Source organism: Salminus brasiliensis, chromosome 6 (assembly GCF_030463535.1).
Source record: "Salminus brasiliensis chromosome 6, fSalBra1.hap2, whole genome shotgun sequence".
Classification (NCBI taxonomy): domain Eukaryota; kingdom Metazoa; phylum Chordata; class Actinopteri; order Characiformes; family Bryconidae; genus Salminus; species Salminus brasiliensis.
Window position 1 is genome coordinate 19,694,976 of NC_132883.1, and position 23,329 is coordinate 19,718,304.

Genomic DNA, 23,329 nt, shown 5'->3' on the forward strand with positions numbered 1-23,329 from the left:
CTATGAGAGACAAAATGAAAAAAAAAATTCTGAAAATCACATTGTATGATTTTTAAAAAATTTCTTTGCAAATAATGGTGGAAAATAAGTATTTGGTCAATAACAAAAGTTCATCTCAATACTTTGTTATATATCCTTTGTTGGCAATGACAGATGTCAAACGTTTTCTGTAAGTCTTTACAAGGTTGGCACACACCGTTGCTGGTATGTTGGCCCATTCCTCCATGCAGATCTCCTCTAGAGCAGTGATGTTTTGGGGCTGTCGGCGGACAACATGGACTTTCAACTCCCTCCAAAGGTTTTCTATGGGGTTGAGATCTGGAGACTGGCTAGGCCACTCCAGGACCTTAAAATGCTTCTTACGAAGCCACTCCTTTGTTGCCCTGGCAGTGTGCTTGGGATCATTGTCATGCTGAAAGACCCAGCCACGTTTCATCTTCAATGCCCTTGCTGATGGAAGGAGATTTGCACTCAAAATCTCACAATACATGGCCCCATTCATTCTTTCATGTACACAGACCAGTCGTCCTAGTCCCTTTACAGAGAAACAGCCCCAAAGTTCACAGTTGGTATGGTGTTCTTTGGATGCAACTCAGCATTCACTCTCCTCCAAACACAACGAGTTGTTTGTACCAAACAGTTCTACTCTGGTTTCATCTGACCATAAGACATTCTCCCAATACTCTTCCGGAACATCCAAATGCTCTCTAGCAAACTTCAGACACGCCCGGATATGTACTGGCTTAAGCAGGGGAACATGTCTGGCACTGCAAGATCTGAGTCCCTGGTGGCGTAGTGTGTTACTGACAGTAGCCTTTGTAACGTTGGTCCCAGCTTTCTGCAGGTCATTCACTAGGTCCCCCCGTGTGGTTCTGGGATTTTTGCTCACCGTTCTTGTGATCATTTTGACCCCACGGGCTGAGATCTTGCGTGGAGCCCCTGATCGAGGGAGATTAGCAGTGGTCTTGTAGGTCTCCCATTTTCTGATTATTGTTCCCACAGTAGATTTCCTCACACCAAGCTGCTTGCCTATTGCAGATTCAGTCTTCCCAGCCTGGTGCAGGTCTACAATTTTGTTTCTGGTGTCCTTCGACAGCTCTTTGGTCTTCACCATAGTGGAGTTTGGAGTGTGACTGTTTGAGGTTGTGGGCAGGTGTCTTTTACACTGAGTTCAAACAGGTGCCATTAATACAGGTAATGAGTGGAGGACAGAGAAGCCTCTTAAAGAAGAAGTTACAGGTCTGTGACAGCCAGAAATCTTGCTTGTTTGTAGGTGACCAAATACTTATTTTCCACCATATTGCAAATAAATTCTTTAAAAATCAGACAATGTGATTTTCAGATTTTATTTTCTCATTTTGTCTCTCATAGTTGAGGTCTACCTATGATGTCAATTACAGGCCTCTCTCATTTTTTTAGGTGGGAGAACTTGCACAATTGGTGACTGACTAAATACTTTTTTCCCCACTGTAGTACCACACTGGGAGAATCAGAACAGTGGGTGGCTCCAAAGGAGAGAACACAATGAAACCATGCTTCCCAAGTCTAGTCTAAATATACTTAGCAAATCAAAAATATAAAAAAATAAATAAACTCTCCTTTAGACTGAGTTACCTGGATTATACTGGTAAATTACCAGGCACACTCCAACACCAGAGAAGTAATCCCTCATGAGACAGATAGAAATTAAGCCCATTTCCAACTTTCTAAACCAAGTAAACACAAAGTCAGAGAACTTGCAGGAAAACAGTCAGACTAAAGCAGACCCAAATCACAAGACTAAAATAATCTAAAACTCAAAACACAGCACAGAGTGAATGATGGTAGTCGTATATCATTAGCCATCTTGGCTGCTCCCTTTAAAGTGTAGGTAATTACTCCAGGCAGGACTAATCAGATGATTCCTACCTGATGGGAGCTGGTGAGCAGGTATACCTGTGGAGGGAGACAGATCCACATAAAACGATTGGAAGGGCTTGCATGTAATACACTGTGATAGATCAGTTTTCAGTTAGTGACGCACCTGTTTTCTGCTGCCAAGATAGCAATATGACGGAAACTGACCTGAACACACCTCATTTCGAGACCACCGCACCCATCGGTGCCGACACCGTTGCTATTTAAACAATGTAGACGGAAGGCATGAAAATAAAGGGGGTCTTTGTGACACGTCTTGCACAGGGTGTAAGATAGGGCTCCAAAACTCTTAAAAGTGTAGATTTTTATTTACTTTTTTAGAGAAATACGAATAAAAGTGTGGTGAGTACAGTGTGGTTTCCTGCACTATCAAAAGACTATTGAAAACTGTAGAAAACTGAGGAGGTCAGTCAAATCCATACATCAGAAGATAAGTTTGAGAGTCAACAGCTCGCGGCTTAGTAGCTTATGCGACAACACTTTGTAGCAAAGCTTAATACTGGACCAAGTCTCAGATTCAAGTGTGAAACTCTGATGCACTGCCAGCGAATTATTGAAAAATCGGGGGTTGTTTTTAAAACTTTGTAGAGTAGTTGAACAACTGAACATCACCACCAGACCTGGCTAGCTAAAGGAAAACGTAGGTTGGTGAGCAAACCAGGCCTCATGGCCGCAGCTTTCCTATGCAAGTATCAATGGAAAAATAACTCAAACTCGATGAACGAGGAGACTAATGCTAGGGTACCATGCTAGTCAAACAACTAACGTTAGCCCATCAGCTTCAATGTCTGCTTCCTCGAAAACTAACCAGACTATCCTCAGACTACAGTTAACCACACATCAGATGGAAAGCCCGCCTGCGAGGCTGCCAAGCTCAGAAAAGTGAGCAGGTGCTAGGCGAGTGATATGCTAAAAGCTAACCCTAGACACCTGGCAGCGCTCTCTTGAGCTAACTAATGACACACTTTACCAATTTAACACAGAGAGAACAGCAACACAATCTAGTAAGTGGTGATGGAAACCAGCCTGTCAGAGCAGAGTTTATTTAAAATATTGAATAAATGTATTTTTGGCAACTTTATCAAAAAATATGGAGAAAAAAATTGAAATTAGTGGACATGGAAATGATACCTCATGTATTGTTTGTTAATGTTATGCAGAAAAATTATTCACAACCAGGGGATGGGGGTTGCTTCTTACCCAAGTAGTAGGGCAAAATGACCATTTTTAAAATTTCATATTTTGCGTTAATTTGACTTCTGTTTCAGTTTTTTTCTGTGTGTGCATATTTATGCTGCATCCTGTACATGCGAAACTCACAAACAGACCCCTCCCCTCCCCATTTACTCTATTGGTTGGTAACCATAAAATACTAGGTCCACTTGAGGTTTGGAAATGGTTAAGCTAACACACTCACATGTATCAAACTAGAATGTATAATTTATTTGTAGTTATTTTAGTGTTTAATTTAGTTTATTTTAGTGTGTTTTAGAACAATTAAACACTACACACTCCGGTATTTATTGTCCTTCGGTACCTATCAGCTTCATCTATTATGAACACTCACCCTAGGCCATCTCTTATGCTAAGGATATGTGTCATGTCTCCACAGTGAGTATTGGATTACCTGGCCACTTGATGTGACAGGCCTTTGGGTAGGATTCCCATGTTATGCCAAACCCCCATCATTCCTACACTTTCTCCATCTGCCAGGAATTTAAACCTTTGTCAGAATTCATAGGCTCATACGAGTAGCCTGTTCTCCATCGAGAAGTGTTTGATGTGCTGCTATTACTTTTATGCTATTGGCTTGCTGATCTTTTTGTCAACATTTGACAAATGTATCTATTCTTTTAAGATTCAAGAAACAACAACCTCTAGTGGTTAAGTTGGTGAACACAACAATAATGAACTTTTTGTTTTTTTCTTGTTAGATCTGGCTTTCATTCCCGGTCATCACGCAACACATCTCTAAAACCTCTTTTTCAAAGACTTCTCATCCAGTCCTGATCCCCACATACTCTCCAACTGTCTTGTAATGAGCTCCCATGAGTTTATCGGTCACTACCTGTGTTAGCTGTTAGCATTATTAGCTGCAGTTGACCAGTCTTACATGTTTTTCTTTAAAGGAGGTTCACCCAAAGCTTTACTTTACTGCTTATGGAAATTCTGTCGCTGAAGTAGTTCAGCACATTATACAGATTTACAGTGTTTACATACCCGTTCTGTTACTAATTTTGTCCAGCTCTGCCACTTTTGCGTGTAATCATGTATAAATAAATAAAACTTTCTAAAAAAAACTTAATAAAACTATTAAAAACCTGTTTTTGGCTGCATTTCTTGTTGTAAAGTTGTCCACATAGATGCAGGGCGATGCTTTGTGGCTGTCAATGAGTTTGGGTGGAGCAATAGAGCGTTGGGGGGGGGGGGGGGGGGGGCTAAGACCACTCAAATGCAGCTTTCTAAATATCAAAAGATTATGTACGTAAGTCTACAGTACAACACCCTGCATTTAAACACGCCAGTGCCGCTTTCATAAAGGTCAAAATTCAGTTTACAGTGTTGTGAAGCAAATGTTTCCATTGACCCATATTCTATTAATATTATATTACGTAGATTAAACAGCAGATTGGCAGCCACCCAGTATGTATGAGGGAAACAAAGCCTGATAAAAGTAACCTGGTAATGGCCTGGGTTTTGAGTGGGACAGTACTCAGACATTCAGCATTAGGTTTGATACAGTATGATGAGGTCTTATGTCTTATGCTACTTCTGATATGATCAAAACCAATTCTTGTGTTAATATTCTAAGTTCTAAAGCAGCGCTCTTAAAACCAAGACTCTCAAGAAAGATTGCTGAGAAGGGCCTGAAGTAAGTATAAAGTGATTTATGCCACTTTGATTTTTCACATTGCTGCAACTCACTCAAGCAATAACCTGCCTGACACCCAAATTTCAAAGGACAGACAAAACGTGAAGAAAAATATAGCCATGGGAGAAATGTCCTTAATAACTGAATTAAGAGTATGATTAAAGTCATGAAAGCTTGATGAATAATTCAAGCAACATCTATTTCTCAGGAAATCAAGTGTGAAACACATTCCCCTCTCAGAGGTCCCCCTCTGCTGTAGACTCCACATTTAATCTAGCCTACTGCAATGTTGATGGATGGCATTATAAAATAAACTAATTAAATCTGAAAAGGAAAATGAATTGTGTCAATATTTCATCTGCCGTATCATTATAGAGTCGAGTTAAACCATTTTTGCCATCAAAGTATTAAATGCATAAATCACAGGTCAAATAAAAAAAAGGGAAAAAAATAAACATCCTTGAAAGTTATTGTTTAAACGGAATGACAAAATCATTAGAATCAAATTTATGACCTGCAGTGCATGCTCCTCTTATGGCCTGCGAGCAACACGGGCTAATGTAAAAGCTTGCCTCACCTACCTAATGGTGTCATCTGAGATATTAAACCAATTCATGGCTAGCACTCTGCCTGTGGCCTGGAAATTGGGGCCCATAAGCATTACTCAACAGTGGCTTCTGTTTGGGGCAAAATAGGACAGCTAATGCCACTGTTAAAGACCAAGGTTGTTGTATTCAGCAAATCCTGAAGACTGGCACTTTTTTGAGAGAGTTTAGCACAGTGATAAACAGGTACAGTATCTGTGTGTGAGAGAGAGAGGTCTCACTGTTCTGGGAGTGTTTAGAAGTGCTCCAGAGTGAAGCAAAGATGATTGGTGCAATCTGCACTGTTAACTCCTACAGAGTCCATTAATGCTCACACTGGGAAGACTCTGTAGGAGTTATTTTATGCCTGCTGATTTCTCAGTGTATTTATTAGTCAGCATTGTCCAGTCTAGACACAAACTCAGGGGTGGGACAAATGCAAATTGTAGGTGAAAGTGTGAAAGGGTAATGTATATCACTGCTGTCCAATAAAAAGGAATCTTCATTGTTGCCCGTTGTTAGTTTTCTCCATGGTTTGAACCCTGTGGAAATAATTCTGGATAAATGGACCAATAGAAATGCTCTAAACTGACTTGGAATACAATATTTTCACATCAATCTCTATTCAAAGTTTAGAAGGATTTTTCCTTCTCCTGTAAAGTCACCATTTTAGAGATGTTTTTCAGTGGACGGCGATGATATTCAAAGTGAAAATGTAAGATACTTGAGTGATGGTAAAAAAAAAAAGGCATTGTTTCCTTACTATTTGGCTCCAGACTCAACAGTTTTACATTTGGCCAATGAATGGCATGTATTTAGCATGTGTTTAGTGAAGCATAATTATTGCTTCATTCATCATCATTCACTACTTCAGGTAGAAGAGATTAGGTATGGAGGCTGTTTTTGCCATTTCTCAACATGAGGACCAGATTTGCCCAAAGAAGGTCAAGGAAAACATGATAAAGCTGAAAAACTGGAGTGAAAATTTTTATTATTATTAAATTATTAAAATCTGCAATTTAATCCCATGGGAATTGGTACAAAACACTGTTGTGTACAGAGGCAAATAGAGAGAAAATAGGCCTCTACTCATAGTGTGGAGGGCATCATGTGAACATTTGAGCAAACTCAAGCATGAAATATGTATGATCTAATAATTGAAAACTTTTCTTTTTGAAAATGTTTGTAATTACTGGGTGGTGTTGGTTTTAACACAAATAAGCACAAATGATATCAATATATCAACTCAGTAAAATGAATTCAGTACTACTTCAGCGTAAACATTCCAACCCAGTAGTCAATCATGTTCCACTCCTGCATGAAATAACATGAGCTTGTGGTACCGATGAACTGAAATATTTAAATATTTACATTTTTGTATAATTTTTAAAATACATAAACAAAATCTAAAATAAAAACAAACAAAAAAATGTTTCTTTAAATATATATTTTTAAATACATTTAAATTTAGACGCATATTTAAATACTTTGTATATATTTAATTAATCAATTAAAAGACTGTGGAAAATAAAAAAGATTACTCAGACACAGAGATTTTCCCTGCACGCTAAAGTAATTTTAATTCCCAAAATTTATTGAAATTTATGGAAATTTGTTTTTAGATCTAGCAGCACTTTGTTCTCCTTGAAGTGCAATTTTTTTTTTATCCATTCATCTTCTCATTCACTTCCTTCTGGTCAGGGTTGTGGTGGGACCAGAGCCTACCTGGGATGATTGTGCACAAGGCAGGAATACCCCCCAGGCAGAGCACCAGGTCCATTGCAGGGTACCACACACATCCATTCACTCACACCTAGGGGCAATTAAGCCAAATCACCTACCACCTGTGTTTTTGGAAGGGGAGAACACAGGGAGAACGCACCAAAAAAACACATTTCACATGAGCATTTGCCAACCTCTCCTAATTGAGTAGAAGCTGTTACTTTGCCTTTAAGATGGATGTATGCAAATCTATTCCAGTTTCCTCACTTCCGTACCAATTATTCTACTCCTACAGACCTTTGTAGGACAGGACTTCAATATGGGATGCTAAACAGCTGGAGGCTGGGGCTAATTCTTTGGTAATAGAAGAAGTTCGGAATGACACCTTTGGCCATAAGGTTTTTAAGGGGATGGCCTATACATACATTATATATATATATATATATATATATATATATATATATATATATACACATACATACATACATATACACACACACACACACACACACACAGTAATACAAAAAACATGTATCTCCAAAATGGCAATGTTCTTAACCTTAAATGGAAGTCAGTGTAAGCATTTATTGCGGTTCATTTTTAGCTTTTCTACTGGTCTATTTACCAGTTACATTTTAATAATATATAAAGGCACAGCCGCTAGTTTAAAGTAGAACGATGGAGATGCAAGACTTTTGCATGACAGTGATGATATACTATAAAACACTGAGTTATTTCCTAACTATTAAAAAGCAGACAAGCAGCAGACCAACAACACATCATGTATTTTTGTCTTTAATCATTATTATTCATAGTTGCTCAGACACGTGTATATACAAATACAGACCTTTTGATTTTTTTCCCCATTTTATTATTTTTTTTTCCAAAATTTTGTTTCTGTTTATACAGTGGGGTGGTAGAAAGCAGGTCAAATACAGCACCCAGAGATGCAAAGGAAAAGAAAATCATAACTGCAAAAAACAGGATGATACTAAGCACAGGGGCACACAGGGGCTGGTTCAATACACATACACATGAGTTATCCCCCATTCATGAGAGATGGAGCAGGTAAGGGTTCGATAATGACTGAAAAAGGAAACACAGAGAAAAGGCATCAGAGACGCCAGCAAGTGAACGGTACAGAGACTGATCTTGGCATTTTGAAGGACTTAAGGAGTAAGGCAGAGAAAGGCCACCTCAATGCCAACAAAGAGTGACTGCACCTCATAAAGAGATGGCGAACAACCCCTCAAAAAAAAAAAAAAGGTCACGTCTGACAAAATATGGTGTAGTAACATGACTTTAAGCACATGGAGGACTGATTCTTCTTCTTAGCGAGAGGAAAAACACCAACATCAAAAACAGAACCTTCTGACTAGTCGCCGTCACTCCAGAACAGTGCTATGTACAGTTGTCGAGCAGCACGGGCAGGTCTACCCAACTCATCTGTGCAGCATTCCCACTGGAATGGAATTAGAACACACAGTCATGGTGGTGTGCAGTAAGGCTCTGACATTCACTGACATGAGAAAGAAAAAGAAGTGGAAAAAAACTAAAACAAACAAATGCTAAGAGGGAAAAAAAAAACCCAACAACATTCTGTGTAAAATGTTTTTTTCATTGTCAAGTCCATGCGCATGCCACATAACGAAACTGGCAAGTTCCTTCATGAAAACAAAAACAGCCAACAGTTCAAGGAGTGACTCCTGGTTTGCCAACATGCTGCAAAACAAACCTAAAAAGGGAAGAAGAAGAAGAAGAAGAAGAAGAAGAAAAAAAGCCAGACGACAAAAACCCTCAGAAAACACTGAAGCCAATGACACACGCTGTATCGGAAAATCCGCCCCTCTGCTCTCTGATCGGACCCTCGAAAACGATGGATGAACGTGGGAGGAGATTTTGAAGGACGTGTTGAAGATGAAGCTCTCCTAGTGGTGTACGGTTTCAGACCACCAGTCCAAAAGGTGGTCACTTTCCGGTTGCAGTGGCCGGTGATGATCGTGTGTATGCTCTCTACCAATACTGCAGAGAGTCTTCATTTGTTCTCTAGTGTTTTTTTTTGTTTGTTTTTTTTTGGGCTTTTTTTTATTTAAGAAAAGACATAATCAAATTAATACCTCCATATCAAACACTATATACAACAGCTTTTAATAATTACTTACATGATATTATTAATAATAATAATAATAATCATCATCATAATAATAATCATAATAATAATCATCATGTTCTTGTTGTTGTTGTTTCATGACGTCTCCTTTTTGACCTCTAGAAAGGTGCAAAAACAAGTACTAATCTAACACTACATGTTATATTGTTGACTACTTCAGGATACACGGTATCCATTTAAAACAAATTGAGCCTTGTTCTCCAGTTCAAAGCGTGTACAAAGTATGGTAACAATGGTAAAGAGTTATAATCAGAGTATAAATGATAGTAATACAAATACTACTGAAACAGAGTTCCAAAAGTTTCCATAGTTTTTCGGCATAAACCATGAAACTAAGCACGTGTGGTGGCATTTTCCCTCTTCGAAACGACTTTTGATCCAAGCTGCTATTCGCCCGAAATAGCTTTGTTACCATTCGAAAAAAAAAACACTAAATTAAAAAAAAAAAAAAACCCACACACCTCGTCTCCAGCATCGCAGAACGGGGGCGGAGGAGGGATGGGAACAGGCCTACTGAGAATTTGAAAGGCAGAAAACAGTTCCAAAAATTTTTCAGACTGTTTGAAAATTTCCCCGCTATTTGTTTAGTTTCACAAGTGCCTACTACCCACTTCCCCCAACCTCTCCCTGAACCACGTCTCTTCCTCACTGCTTGTGTAGTTGCCCCATGCAGAATACTCTGACTGCAGGGTCAAAAAGAGAACAAAAAAAAAAACGTCCCAGTGAAATCTGTGCCTCCCTCTGCAGTACCGTGCTTTCAACCACCTTTTTTTCCCCCATACCGCAAACATCTCCTCTGCCGCAACGTGTGCTCCACGTGCCTGCCATTTTTAACCTTGTTAAAGAGTCAAAGAGTCACTTACACTGGAAACGGTAGGAGGTGTAACTGCGCACAATCAAATACTGCTCCTTCTAGGCCCAAACTGAGAAAAGCAACAGATTCATAGTAAAGGCTGCCATGCAGAAGGCAAACAGTGGGATCACAGAGTACCTAAGCTTAGTCGAGTGTCGTTGTTAACGTCGTAACAGAACGTGAGACTGAGTTACACTAGTTAGCGGCTATTTTAAATGTACAGTAGACGAAAAGCACGGAACTGATGTGCGGTTTCAAATACCAGATTGTAAATATGTATCTTAACTTGTGAAGCCAGTTAGTTTTTTTCCTTCTATGGGGGGGGGGGGGGAGAAACAGTGAACACCATGTGCAGCCCCTTGTGGTACTGTATATACAGAGGTGGAGGTATGCAGTCATGACGATAAAGAATTGTTGATGATTCGTTAACGTTGATATTTCATATCAATAGATAAAAGTCATAGGAAAAATATAGGTATTTATGCTGCAGTTAAGTTTATCCTACAAAATACAAAAAAGCACTGTTTTAGTGGTGTGGTCTACTAAGACAAGTCATTGTCCTCATTTGCAGAGAATAAATATGTGTGTCTTATCTTCCTCCTCATTTTCAAATCAAATAAAAGCATGTCAGTTAGTGAACACACACACACACACACATAACTAGCCCCATGACCAGCTGGTGTTTCTTTCTCTTTTTTTGTCCTCCTCTTTTCTTCAGGAAAGTGTCCAGACTTTGTCATCCAGTTAGACATAGTTTTAGCCAAATCTAGAACTTGACAATCTGGTGAACTTGTTGCGAATTGTTAGGTGAAGGCCGACAGGAAAGAACAGGCAAACAGTCCTTCTAGGTTTGTCTTTAACAACAGTACTACAACAGTACTTTAACTGTACCAGGGCACACCCTTAAATGTACACATTTCTATCTGTTCAATTGAGTATCATTAACTTAAAACCACAGTTTATTCAAAACGTGGAGCCTCTCCAACCCCTTAGCTTTGATTCCCAGGGACCAGATGTTGCATCACGTTAGGGCGTCTCAGCTGATTTGCTAAAAGCTTTTCTCCTTTTGCACTACTAATCAATTTCCCCCCCCTTAAGCACAGACTGAGAAAGACCACTTAAATATTTGGAGAAAAACAAACAAACAAACAAAAAAAATAAAACAAGGGCCAAAAAGTAGTGTTCCTGGAGAGTCTGGGAGCCCTCCCGTGACCCTTGGCCTGTGTAAGGCGTCTGGCCTCTTGGGAAAAGGGCACTGGGGGCTGCAGGGGCTTGCCTGGGACGAATGAGAAGGGGAGGCTATAAGTTGAACAGTGCAGAGACGCTGAGGAGCAGAAGAGCCACTAGGGGGCCAAGCACCAGAGGCCTGTGCCCTGAATTAGCAGCATCACTCCGAGAAGGTTCAGCTGACTCGTGACTGGTGTCATCTGGAGGTGGAAAGAAGAAAAGAGGGGTAAGTCACCAAAACGATTACTTACTAGGATAAAAGTTAGTTCTAATACTACTTAAAAATAATTAAATATGAAAATGACTTGAAATGGTCTGTATCAGAGCTTCTTACTCTCATGACTGCTTAACATACATATTGATTTCACAGTAGCAACTTTTCTGTTATGTACCATTATAGAGAATTAGCTAAATAGCTTATGCTAACTGGATAATTCCTAAATTTCAGCGTTTACTATAAAGAGGTTTCACTATGTCCATTTGTTGTAGCAGTCAGTTGTGGTACAGAACTTGTAAAAGTTGCTCATTATCCATTCTGCATCATGTTCTGAAGCTCAGAGGGACTAGTGGAAACAGTCTGCCATTATTATCATCAAAGCTTGCGATACTGGTTCTGGAAAGCAGAACATCTTAGAAGAGCCATGCACCATGAGGGATGTCAGCAGGAGGAACCGACAGGTGTGAAGCACGAAGAGACAGATAAATATGCTCGGGCGGATGGAGAGGCGCACTGGCTGCTTCGCAGGGGACAGTATCAGGCAGGCAGGCAGGCATGCAACAAGCTCCTACAGTCACTCCATGGGTACCTGGACTAATAAATCAATGCCTTCATGCTGACACACACACACACTGCCAGGAGTAAGAGGGAGGCGTGTGCCGTTTGGGTACAAGCGCGTTTGAAAAACTCAGTTGGGCTAGGAAGTTACACAGCTGTCATCAATCAATGTGCAGCGCTAATAACTGCACTTCAGAGTATTCCGATTTCTTCCTGATTCTTGCTAACTACACATACTGTCGCAACACCTGTTGATCCAGCTTCACTACGAGCAAACAAGGAAAGAAGCTACTGTGGAAAGACAGGCCTTGTTTTAAATGTCCACAGGACATATACATGCACGTGATCAGGTGATCTATGTCCTTAGTATAGTGACATGGAATGCGTTCATGCCAATGAAATAAAAGGCAAAGAAAAAACAAGGACGGCTCAAAGTGACAATAATGATGTGAGTGAATGATGGGAATAGTTGCAGAGGAATGTCTGCACTTGAGCATGCATATATTACACATCTGTATACTGCATCTGTACATTAAGCATACCTAAAGCATGCAGGTACAATAATTTCATAAATTTCATAAAACTTATTTATTTATTTTATTAGATTATTCATCCCCTCAGATACTTCTGGAAGTTCAAAATGACTAAAAGACACTTTAAAGCAACTTCTTTTTTAATTTATTAATAATTTACTTCCAATTTTCCTCTCCTATAACTAGCAATGCCCACAACACTAGGAGGTTAAAAACCAGCATGTCTCCTCCAACACATGTAAAGCCAGCTCTTTCTGAACTGATGCTGATGCAGCATCATTAGATAGCCAGAACGCATGACTCCTGACCAACATCACATTGGGAGTGATGTGGGTAAGAAGTGCAATCAACCCAACCCTAAGAGAGCAAGGTCAATTGTGCTCTGTTGGACTCCAGCTGCTGATGGCAAGCAGCATGACCCGGGATTTGAACCAGCAACCTCAGAACCTCAGAAAGGGGGAACACTTTGATAACACAATCATCAGCATCAACAGCCGTGCAAGCAGTTGTGCATAGTGCACTGCAGCATGGAGCACATGCAGAGATCTGCATGCTTTTTTAAGAGGGATACGGTCATGAGAGGCATGAGATATGCATGCAGAGGGGACAAGGACAAAAATAAAGAAATAAATAAATGAATAAATAAATAAAATGTACAGCAGTTAAAAAAAGAGAATCCAAGCCATACTAACCTCTGGGTTCTAATGAATTGTCTACTTTGTCGTTAACATCAAAAACTCGATCGTGAACGCCTATGATTTTCACACAGCTGTCTACAAAACAGAAGAAACCAAAAGAAAGATGTAAGCCAAACATGTTAGTGACCTTCAAGGTACCCATTCTCTCCCACCAATCAAAGAAAAGCTCATGGCCAAACGTAGAGATGCACACCACTGCCATTATGCATTTATATATACATATACAGTTAAAGGAAAGAGTGACATTGCATTTAATACAGACAACCAACAAAGAGTGAAATATCAAAAGCCTTTGCCGTAAAATGCATTCAGTGAAAAAAAAATAAATAAATAAAAGAGACATGCCCAGTCTGTCATGTACATTGTTCATGTGCATTAATGGCACTTACTTGCTGGTCTGACAAAGACTTTCAGCTTAAGACAGCCTTTTCTTCCAGTCTCTGTAACCATGGATGCTGTAAAACAGAAGAAAGACAAAAAGACAATTCAGTTTAGCTAAATTTGATTGAACTCAATTGGATTCAACACAGTTTAGTTCAAATACATTCAATGTATTCAATTCACTCCCAGTTCAATTTAATTAAATTCTGGTCCGGCTGTTTTAGTAAAATTCAATTTGATTGAACTGAATTTACTGGCATTGCCAAACACATCACAGTACAAAGAAGATTAGAAGAGTACCGTTCTAATGCAATTCTGTTAAGTTCAATTCATACCATTTCAGTTTCGATCAATTCAATTGAATTTTAACTTAGTTCAAACTTCGTTTTCAACATAAATAGCACATAAACCCCAGAAAATGCCGTCCAAATACACCTAAAAGGAATCACAAAGCATCAAGTGGGCTAAAACGGTATGAAGCAGAGCTACGTTTGTATCGAATCATGGCAGACGCTTTTAACAGCACCTGAAAAGGAGAGAGTGTGAACTGGATATCCGTTCCTCCTCTGAATCTCACACTACAAGACCGCACCATCCCACAAGCAGTCGCTCATCCATACGGGCGTAGTTTGTGGTCTCACTCAGGAAATTGCCCCTTTCCTGTGGAATCTAAAGGGCGTGTACTCGGGGTGCCTGCAGGCAAAAAGTGGGATATCATGCTGTCATTTGTGGTTCGCTGCCACTAATGGCGTTTCGGCTTATCACCAGGATGGGGCCCCTGTTGCCTGACTGAAGGATCCAATCATAGCGTCTGAAAGCTGAGATTAGGAGGAATCCAGATGATTACCAGGTCAGATGAAAAAGCGGTTTGAATCAGATTTATAACATAAGGAAACACCCCCCCCCGCATGCTTTCTCTCTTGTTCATTTGCAGTTTGAGGTTGAGTTATAGAGTGTAGGAATATAAAATATGCTGGAGTCAAAAGCCTTTAAATTTAGCTCATAATGCAACACTGCTTTCAAAGCACACACACACAGACTTACTGAATCCATAAACACTACTGATTATCAACTATACACTAGGGTAATCAACCGTACATGCTGTTAGCAACAATGCAAATCCATTGGTAGCCCCTTCTAAAGGAGGAAAAGTATAGATAGGCATGCAGTCAAGAAATGAAGTGTGGAGAAAACTGTAAACTTTCCTTTGTGGAGAACAACATAGTTTTTGGGGAATTGTACTGATGTTCAGTGGGATTCAGGTCCAGGCTCTGTGTAGACCAGTGGAATTCCAACACCAAACCTATCAAATCATGTCTTCAGGGACCTTGCTTTAGGATCAAGACCACAGCCATGCTAAAACAGGCTGTTCCCCAAACTGTTACCATAAAATTAGAAGCATATAATTGTCTAAAATGGCTTCGTATGCTGTAGCATTAACCCTTCACTCAAACTAATGGGTTTAGCCTTAACCCTAAAACAGCCCTAGGTCATTATCCCACCTTCATCAAATTTCTGGCAAACCCAAATTCAAAGACACAGACAACCACAATGATCATTTGTGTTGGACGAAGATGGAATTTGACTTCCACCTATCCACAAACACACAGTGGATAGTGAGGACACGTGCCTCGAGCAACACCTGGAGAGCTGAGAGGGGCAAGGGCCTTGCTCAAACCCACCACATCAACAATCCAGTACTGTAACCACTGAGCCACCACTGCCTCACTGCCTTCATCCACATTTTATTCCTCCACTGAACAGGTTTGCACTTCCCATGGCACTTCAGCAGATGCTTGGAATGTGCATTGTGATCTCGGCCATAGAAACCCATTACATGAAGCTCCTGCCACACGATTTTTGTCCGGATGTTGCTTCCAGGGGTAGTCTGGACCTCTGCAGTGAGTGATGCAACAGAAGATATGCTATTTGTATGTGCTAACCACTCACCAGCCCTGCTCTGCGAGTTTGTGGGGTCTCCTGTATTACTGCTGAGCGGTTATTGCTATTAGACACTTCCATCTTACAACAACAGCAACAAAACTTACAGTTGACCAGGGCAGATCTAGCAGGGTGAACTGACTCACAACTGACTCACAAAAGGCATCTTGCCATGCTAACAGTCACTGAGCTCTTCAGTACCAACCATTCAACTGCCAGTGTCTGCTATGGGAAATGCATCTTGCTTTCCTTTTGGCATGCAAATGCTTTGATGAACTGTAGTTTTCAACGTTTTTCAAACTAATCTTCATATGACTGGTCTCTAATCAGCTGGTTTTCAAAACTATACTCCCACACAAATAGTTTAGGTTTTACCAGCAGGAGTCCCATGCACTTTTTCTAGGCTTTCAACAGAAATTAAAGAGGCTAATGTCCAGAATGTCACATGTATATAAAACATCTGGTAATCGCCATTGGCCAATTCTCAATATTGAGGATCGGGACATCCCTACTCAGTGCCCCCCCCCACCTTTCCTCACTGGCTTATATAAGCAAGTTGCATATGTGTAGGCAATAGATAATCAGCAGGGAGAATGTGCCTGAAACTTTCCACCTTTTCAGGCATTCAAATGTGCCTGCAGAGCAAAGGAATGTAGTCCAGGTGTGGTAATGAATAAAGCAATGCACACAGTGAGAAGCAGCAGTTGCATTTCCTCATGCTATGGCTGCACAGGCTGGTGAGGCTCACCTTATAATCATTTCTCAGGAAATGCAATGTGTGAATAAATTTATGACCATGTTTATAACTTGTCTTCATTTTCACCTCAAATAAGGCATCTGGTGGGATTTCAAATGTACACCACAGAGACAGACACATGCCCACCAGCATGTCAAAACACTCCTGTTATCTTCCAAACAGTGTTCTGAGAAGACGTAGACATAAAAGCAAAATTTCCACATCTTGGCCTCGTCTCGCGTTCGGTGCACTCACGCCATTATAACAAACAGTTTTCCAAATGGAGATTTGCCGTCAGAGTGCTTTCACCGGACATGTTTATCTGCTCACCCTGGGGGGAACGAATGCTAATCAGTGTTTATTCCGTTTTGCTAAACCAACACATAAATGGGGAAGCATTAAAACTGCAGTGGCCTCCTCTTTGGTGAGATAGCTAGCAGCTAAGCCCTCTCAATTTGTCCCGTTCCATAAAGAGCCCAGACTAATAGCAGCATCCGCAACCGTAGAGGTCATTTTCTCTTCCCGTATCCCTCTATAACCCCCCCCCCCTCTCTCTCTTCTTTGGCTGACAATGGGGATGTGATGTAAATGAGAGAGTCTTTGTATGAGTGAGCGATGGAGTGAGTAAGACAGAGTGAGAGGGAGAAAGAGAAAGGGAGAGTTTGCAGGGATATTGAAGGGCTATAGGTTAACAAGTGGATGTAAATAGGTGTGTGTTTGTGTGGTAGGAGTCCTCTACTGGTATTCTACTGGTACACAGCCTTTATTGTGTGGATGTGTGTGAGAAACAGGCCAAGAGATAGAGGGAGAGGAAAGAGAATGAGAAGAGATGGGGGTGTGAGAAGGAGAAAGAAAAACGGAGACAGAGATAGATAGGAACGAGAGGTTAAGAGGGAGATAGAGAGACATTAATAAACTCAGGCTGTGTCTTACTCACTTCTCTCCACTCTGCAGATGTCTGATCTACAGCAGCCAAACCCAGCCCATTCACTCACACACACACACACACACACACACACACACACACACACACACACACACACACGGTTTCATCACTACAGGGCACATGAAGTCATGGTTACACAGGCTTCATTCACACCAAATAGGATAGAGAACAGGTGAATGTTACACTACTAACCCCGGTCCATCTTTGCTGAATATCTAAAGACCACATGTTTACTGTAACCAAGTTACAGGGAGCACACACAGTGAAATGAGGACATTAATTCCAGGTTTGTTTTGTTACAGCCTGCTGGGCACAACCAGAGAAAGCAACTGTCTGGTGGACAGACAGAGAGATGAGCATTTACTACTCAGTAGCACGCATCCGAATGTGAGGCACATATACCAGATATACCAATATGTTCATGTGTTTTCATAATCAAAATCGTTTGTCCATGATTTCATGCTATTATGCTATTCATTATTTGTGTTTGTTTCTTCATCTTTTCTATTTTATGAATAAAAAAACAAATAGTCATGGGCATACAAAAACTTCAAAATGGCAACTTTTTAGGACAAATCCTTTTTAACCTTCATTGAAACGTTCAATTAAATGCAAATTTAAAATGAGATCAAGTCATTTTTTTGCATTTAGTGTGGTTGGTGTGGTGCAACAGATAACACCACTACCTGCCACTGAGTTACAACACCATGTGGGAGACTGGGCTTCGATTCCTGGTCTGGGTGACTATGCTGTGCTACACCAATACACCAACTTTGGGCAAGACTCCTGACACTACATTGGCCCACCTCTGTAATACGAGTAACCTTGTAAGTCACTCTGGATAAGAGTGTCAGCTAAATGCCATAAATGTAAATGTAAATAAAAGTAAATGTGGACACTGTGCCAAAGCATAGGCTGCATCACAGAAGACAATTTCAAAGTGAAGGACCCTTCGAGTACAGTCTACGTAGGGAACGATTTGAAGGATAAAACCGATGCATCCTTTTAGGCCCTTGGTTACCCGCAGTTCTCTGCGCCCATACATTGCGGGAGGGGGAACAAAGCCTCCGGAACAGAGTTTGTTTTAAAATCATTTATTTCCATGAAGAAATGAAAAAGCACACACGCTTTGTGTCGTTATTGCAAGAAGGGGGACTTTTCTGATGACGTCATCACACCGCCTGGTTAGACAGTTCCATTTGTGTGACCAGTAGGCTACTAAGAAGCAGTCGTCCTACGCGTTGGAACGCAGCTAGTGTAAAGAAGAGCTGACGGATTCTGACAGACATAAAAAGGCATTGTCGTCACCCTTATGAAATACATTTAAAACAAAGGGATCAGACATCTGATCATCCGGCGTTTCTTCTTAAAATCAATGGCTTTATTAGTCAGTTAGTTGCTCCTCAGCGCAAGTAACGGCCTCTACAGCTTCTACTCCATGAGGGAATTGGCAGAAGTAGCTGAAAGACGATGTAATCAGTGGTGCTGATGGGATCATAAACAGCCACAGCAACACAGAAGAATGAGAGATGATCAAGAAAGTGAGCTCAATTCAGCACAACACTGACGAAGGAGATGGGCCTACCTGATAGAGCTTGCGATGTAGTGGCTGATTAGTGTATGGGGTAAGGGAATGGGCTGGGCCTTTCTGTGATTTTTTTGGTCATTGTTGGACATTGCGGTTGGGATTTGACTGCATTCAGCCACGAGAACATTAGTAAGGTCAGGTACCAGTGTTCAATGATTAGTTCTGGATCATAAACGCCACTCCATCTCATCCCAAAGACACCAGACAAAAGCTTAAATCACTCTGGAATGCAATTCCATTGCTCCACAGTCCAGTTCTCTGGTGGCTTTATGGCTTTACACCTCTTTAGCTGAAGCTTAGTATTGAGCATTACAGGGCATTCTTTTCAATGGGGGATGCTTTTCTATAGAGATTCTACAAGCTGTGTGTCAATGAGTGTAATTAGAAGGGATGTCCGGATACCTTTGGACAAATTGACAAATTTTAATAATTCTTATGTATCTAATGTAGGTCTGGATGACAAACCAGTATAACAAAATATAATATTACTGCTATATGTCTACTACAGTCTGCTTTACTGTAATTACAGACAGACGTTCCACCTTTGACCAACCAAATTAAAAGTGTGAGCTGAACTGTAAGCAGATATTCTATGGTTCAGTGCTCCTGTACCATTACAACCATATGTACCTTAATGCAGGGCTTCTTGCACCTTGTTATAGATACTGACAACCTAAAGGTAATGAAGGTCTTCTTGCACTATACTGGTCTCCACACACTGGCCATCAGGAGACCATGTGTGTTTGAGTGCACGCATGTGTGAGCAATGGCTTTGGGTCTCCAGCTGCTCCTAATAAGCTTATTCAGTGGCTTTGATCTGTGCTCATTTGGAACAGAGGATGGTTTGATTGAACATGCCCTTTCAATGTGCAGGTCCACGCATGATAGTCCACAATGGCGCCTTTCTCAACGACACCACTTACTCTTGCCACTATTTCATGTCAATTATGGGTTCATTTGAACTCTTTTAAACTTCCCATATTGGCAGCATTACAAGTTCTTTTAGTACAATTAATTACAGCAACATTAATAGTCTTTTTTTGTATTATTCTGCCAAATTTCGTCATGTGTTACAGGACGCTCAGGGAGCGGGCCCAAGTGCAGCGAGGAAAGCCTGTAAGGACAGGCCTTAGCTGATGTAAGGATGTGGTCAATGTAACTGTGGGGGCTTTCGTGCACTGTGGGAGAACAGTTGAACCAGCAACCCTGGCAATGGAGGTCCAACACCTTATCATTTACTCCTTAAAACCAAACAAAGGAGACACCAAGATGGCGGAGCTCTTTAAACAACGAAACAAAAGATCCAATGCTTTCTTTGTGCTGTGATCTCTTCAGCTTCTGTCTTTTACAACCCTGTTATTTCCTTTTCTTGTTTCTCATTTTAAACTTCTCTCTTTCTTTCACTTCTGTGTACCATACCGGTCACCCCTCTACAAAGGTGTGACAGAAAAGCACCATTTGTCACAGCCTTAAATGCTGTGACCAACAGGTGTGTCTGATTACATGTGTGGCAGTGATTACCTCTAGGATTTCTGGGGTTTGGAGTTCCCTTGGGTAACAGTGCCTCGCTGCCGTCGCCCTCTGCTGGTAGGTGGTGGAAGACACTGACCCCTTACGTCATGGCTAATTTCCGCCTGATAGTTAAGAGGGTTAGAATCCCGGCCATAGATACTATTGCAAAGGTTCGAATTCATGGAGATACAGCACTTAGATTAGAGGTGGGCAATACGGCAATATTTTAGGGTCATCATGATATATGAGTATGTCGCGGATACTGTAAATACTGAAATAATGTTTCATTACAAAAAAGGGCCGAAATTAATGATAAACTAAAAGTACAAGGTTTTTTTTTTACTACTAGTACTGTACTACAGTTGTAATATTTTGTCGATATTTCTAGATAGTAGGACCATTTAGCTTGAAAGAACATGCGCAAAGAATTACGAGTCCTAAGAAACCAGGAAAATTGCTAACAATTTCTTACCACCACCCTGAATCGGTGTGTGCAAACAGCTGAATAGAGCGGTGGAAATTAAATCAATAGACTCTCAGAGGAGTGGCGTTTTTTTTTGTTCTCTCAAAATCACATCAAGAAACAAATAATTTTTGGAATTACAAATGTGTAACTTTTTAAACATTTATGAAAATTGCAGCAAGACTACAGAGATAGCGGCTAGATAGTAATTCTTCATTCAGACTCAGCAGCAGTGAGCAGAGTTCTGATGATTATCAAGCACACACAGCATTGATTAAAACTCTGGGCTTTGTACTGGTAATTGAATTAGAATGAAGAGAAATGCTCTGCTGTATCTTAGCAGCAGACAAACCTATCAGTCTCCGCATTGTTGGATGTACTGTGTGATTCTTTTGTGCGGCTTTCTGGCATTTCTTTGTTGATATTTCCCGGAACTCTACATTCCAAGGCATGACTGATAGAAATGCTCAGTGATCAATGCTGGTTTTATGAGCTACGGATTCTGATAACGGATCATACTGAACTATGATTAAATGAACTAAATCGGCCAGTGCAGCTACGGGCCAGCAACTTTACCACAGTGATCACATGATTATTGGTGCCAGACAAGCTGGTATTTACAGTACATCAGTCCAGAAAACATCCAGTGAACTGAATTCTGTAGATTACACAGGCCAATGAAGAATGGCCAGACTTTAAACACTCTAAAACAACTGTGGTGGGTGGAAAAGCCTCCCAGAATACACAATACACAACCACGCAAGGTTCCACTTCTGTCAGCCAAGAACAGAAAGCTGAGGCCGCATGAAAATCGTCCTTAAAACAAAAGCCATACCTTGAAAGAAAATTAAAGATGGTAGTAACTGACATGAGGTAAAAAATGACACACTTGATGTAATAATGTCAAAATTCTGCTGGCAGAAACCAAGCATCTTCCCTCCTCACATGGCAGTAATGAAGTTCCACAAGTGACTGACATTTTACGAGTGGGTGGAGATATTATATTCAGTACATCGGTATTCAGTATAGCTCCACTGCTATCATATGTAATGTCTGGCAGGAGTCCTCCAGACAGGACAAATCGCTGCTATTTAATTTCTAAAGTGAGTTTAGAGAATAAAGATTTTTGCAGCTGCCATCTGCAGCTCTTCTCCAGGAACTGCTGGGGCGTCTGCTGCAGTCCAGTCCTGGCCAGCAGGCGCTCTTAGGCCAGGCTTTTTTTTTCTCTCTCTCTCTTCTCTAGCAAGCGTGACACACTGCCTGGCAGGCGGTCAGTCAGTCCTGGGCCGGGTGCCACTGAACATTACAGTGACACACACTGGGAGGAGAAGACAGGAAGTGGTGCAACCTAGTATGAGGACAGTATGGGCTGGAGGGGAGGTGAAGGGGGGGGGGGGGGGGGATATAGAAAGAAATGTTCTATTCATCAAAACGATGATAATGCTTGACATCCGTGTTGCTGGATAAGTCTGGGGCGCAGATGAAACGAGAGTACATTTCATGGGAGCGCTCGCAGAACGTGAGCGATGGGCTCAGTCCACTGTGTCCCTGCGCAGAAATGAAATAACTAAAAGTCTCCTGTCACATTTAACTGATGCACATCTCCGATCTTCATTCACCCATGCGACTCGCTGCGTTGCCATGCCAACTCCGCCGCTTCCCAAATATTATCAATCAAAGCCTGGGCTGGAGATATAGCGTGGCAAGAGTGAGGGAAATCATGATTAATATGCCTTTCTGTGGCTGTAAAATGTGTCCATCCTGCCAAATACAGTTGCATGCACAGAAGGACAATATTCAGACTTCCAATTCCATGCGCATCATACATAAAAAAAATTATAATAAAATAAAAAATGTGATTTGCAGTTTTTTCAGTCTCCCTTTCCTTCTCAGAGGAGCTCTCCTGATATTGCCTTTACAGACCTTTTGAGATTAAAATCTGTCTTCAGATTCACTATATTAGAAAAAGATGCTGCCTTAAGCTTTCTGAGGTGGTGGTGGTGGGGGGTTCACACCAGCCGCCGATGTGCCCCGACCTCTGACCCCAAAGGATCGGGCCCCAGACTCTCCTCATCCTTCACAAACACACACATACGGAATTATACACACACAAAGCCATTACTCACACGCAGCTAATACTGCATTCTGCTGAATTGCTTGCAGATGTGCACAACATTAAACAGCTTCCTGCATTTTTCCTGAGGGCAGTAAAGTTAGCATCTGTACCCTCTCTTTTTCAAACCTGCGCAGGAGGGAGAAACCGAATAAATAAATAAATAAATAAATAAATAAATAAATAAAAGAAGAGAAATAGAGAAGAAAAAACTAAGCGAGAGAGAAAAGAAGAAGAAGAAGAAGAAGAAAAAAAAGCCACAGTTTGTCCCAGATAAGAAATCACCCTGTCTCCCCCA

The 23,329-nt window shown here is 40.9% G+C and overlaps 1 protein-coding gene across 2 annotated transcripts in view; it reads right to left on the reverse strand.

Annotated features, from left to right (window-relative positions):
- Nucleotides 1-7,874: 7,874 nt before the first annotated feature.
- Nucleotides 7,875-23,329, reverse strand: part of efna5b (ephrin-A5b) — a 111,512-nt gene continuing 96,057 nt past the window's right edge. The window contains exons 3-5 of one of the 2 annotated variants that reach the window (XM_072681912.1): nt 13,741-13,806; nt 13,346-13,426; nt 7,875-11,545 (exon numbers count right to left, since the gene is read on the reverse strand). In XM_072681912.1, the coding sequence (XP_072538013.1) occupies nt 11,418-11,545; nt 13,346-13,426; nt 13,741-13,806 (275 nt within the window). In that variant the 3' untranslated portion in view covers nt 7,875-11,417. The remainder of the gene's footprint in view (nt 11,546-13,345; nt 13,427-13,740; nt 13,807-23,329) is intronic. The other variant, XM_072681913.1, reaches the window with a different exon arrangement.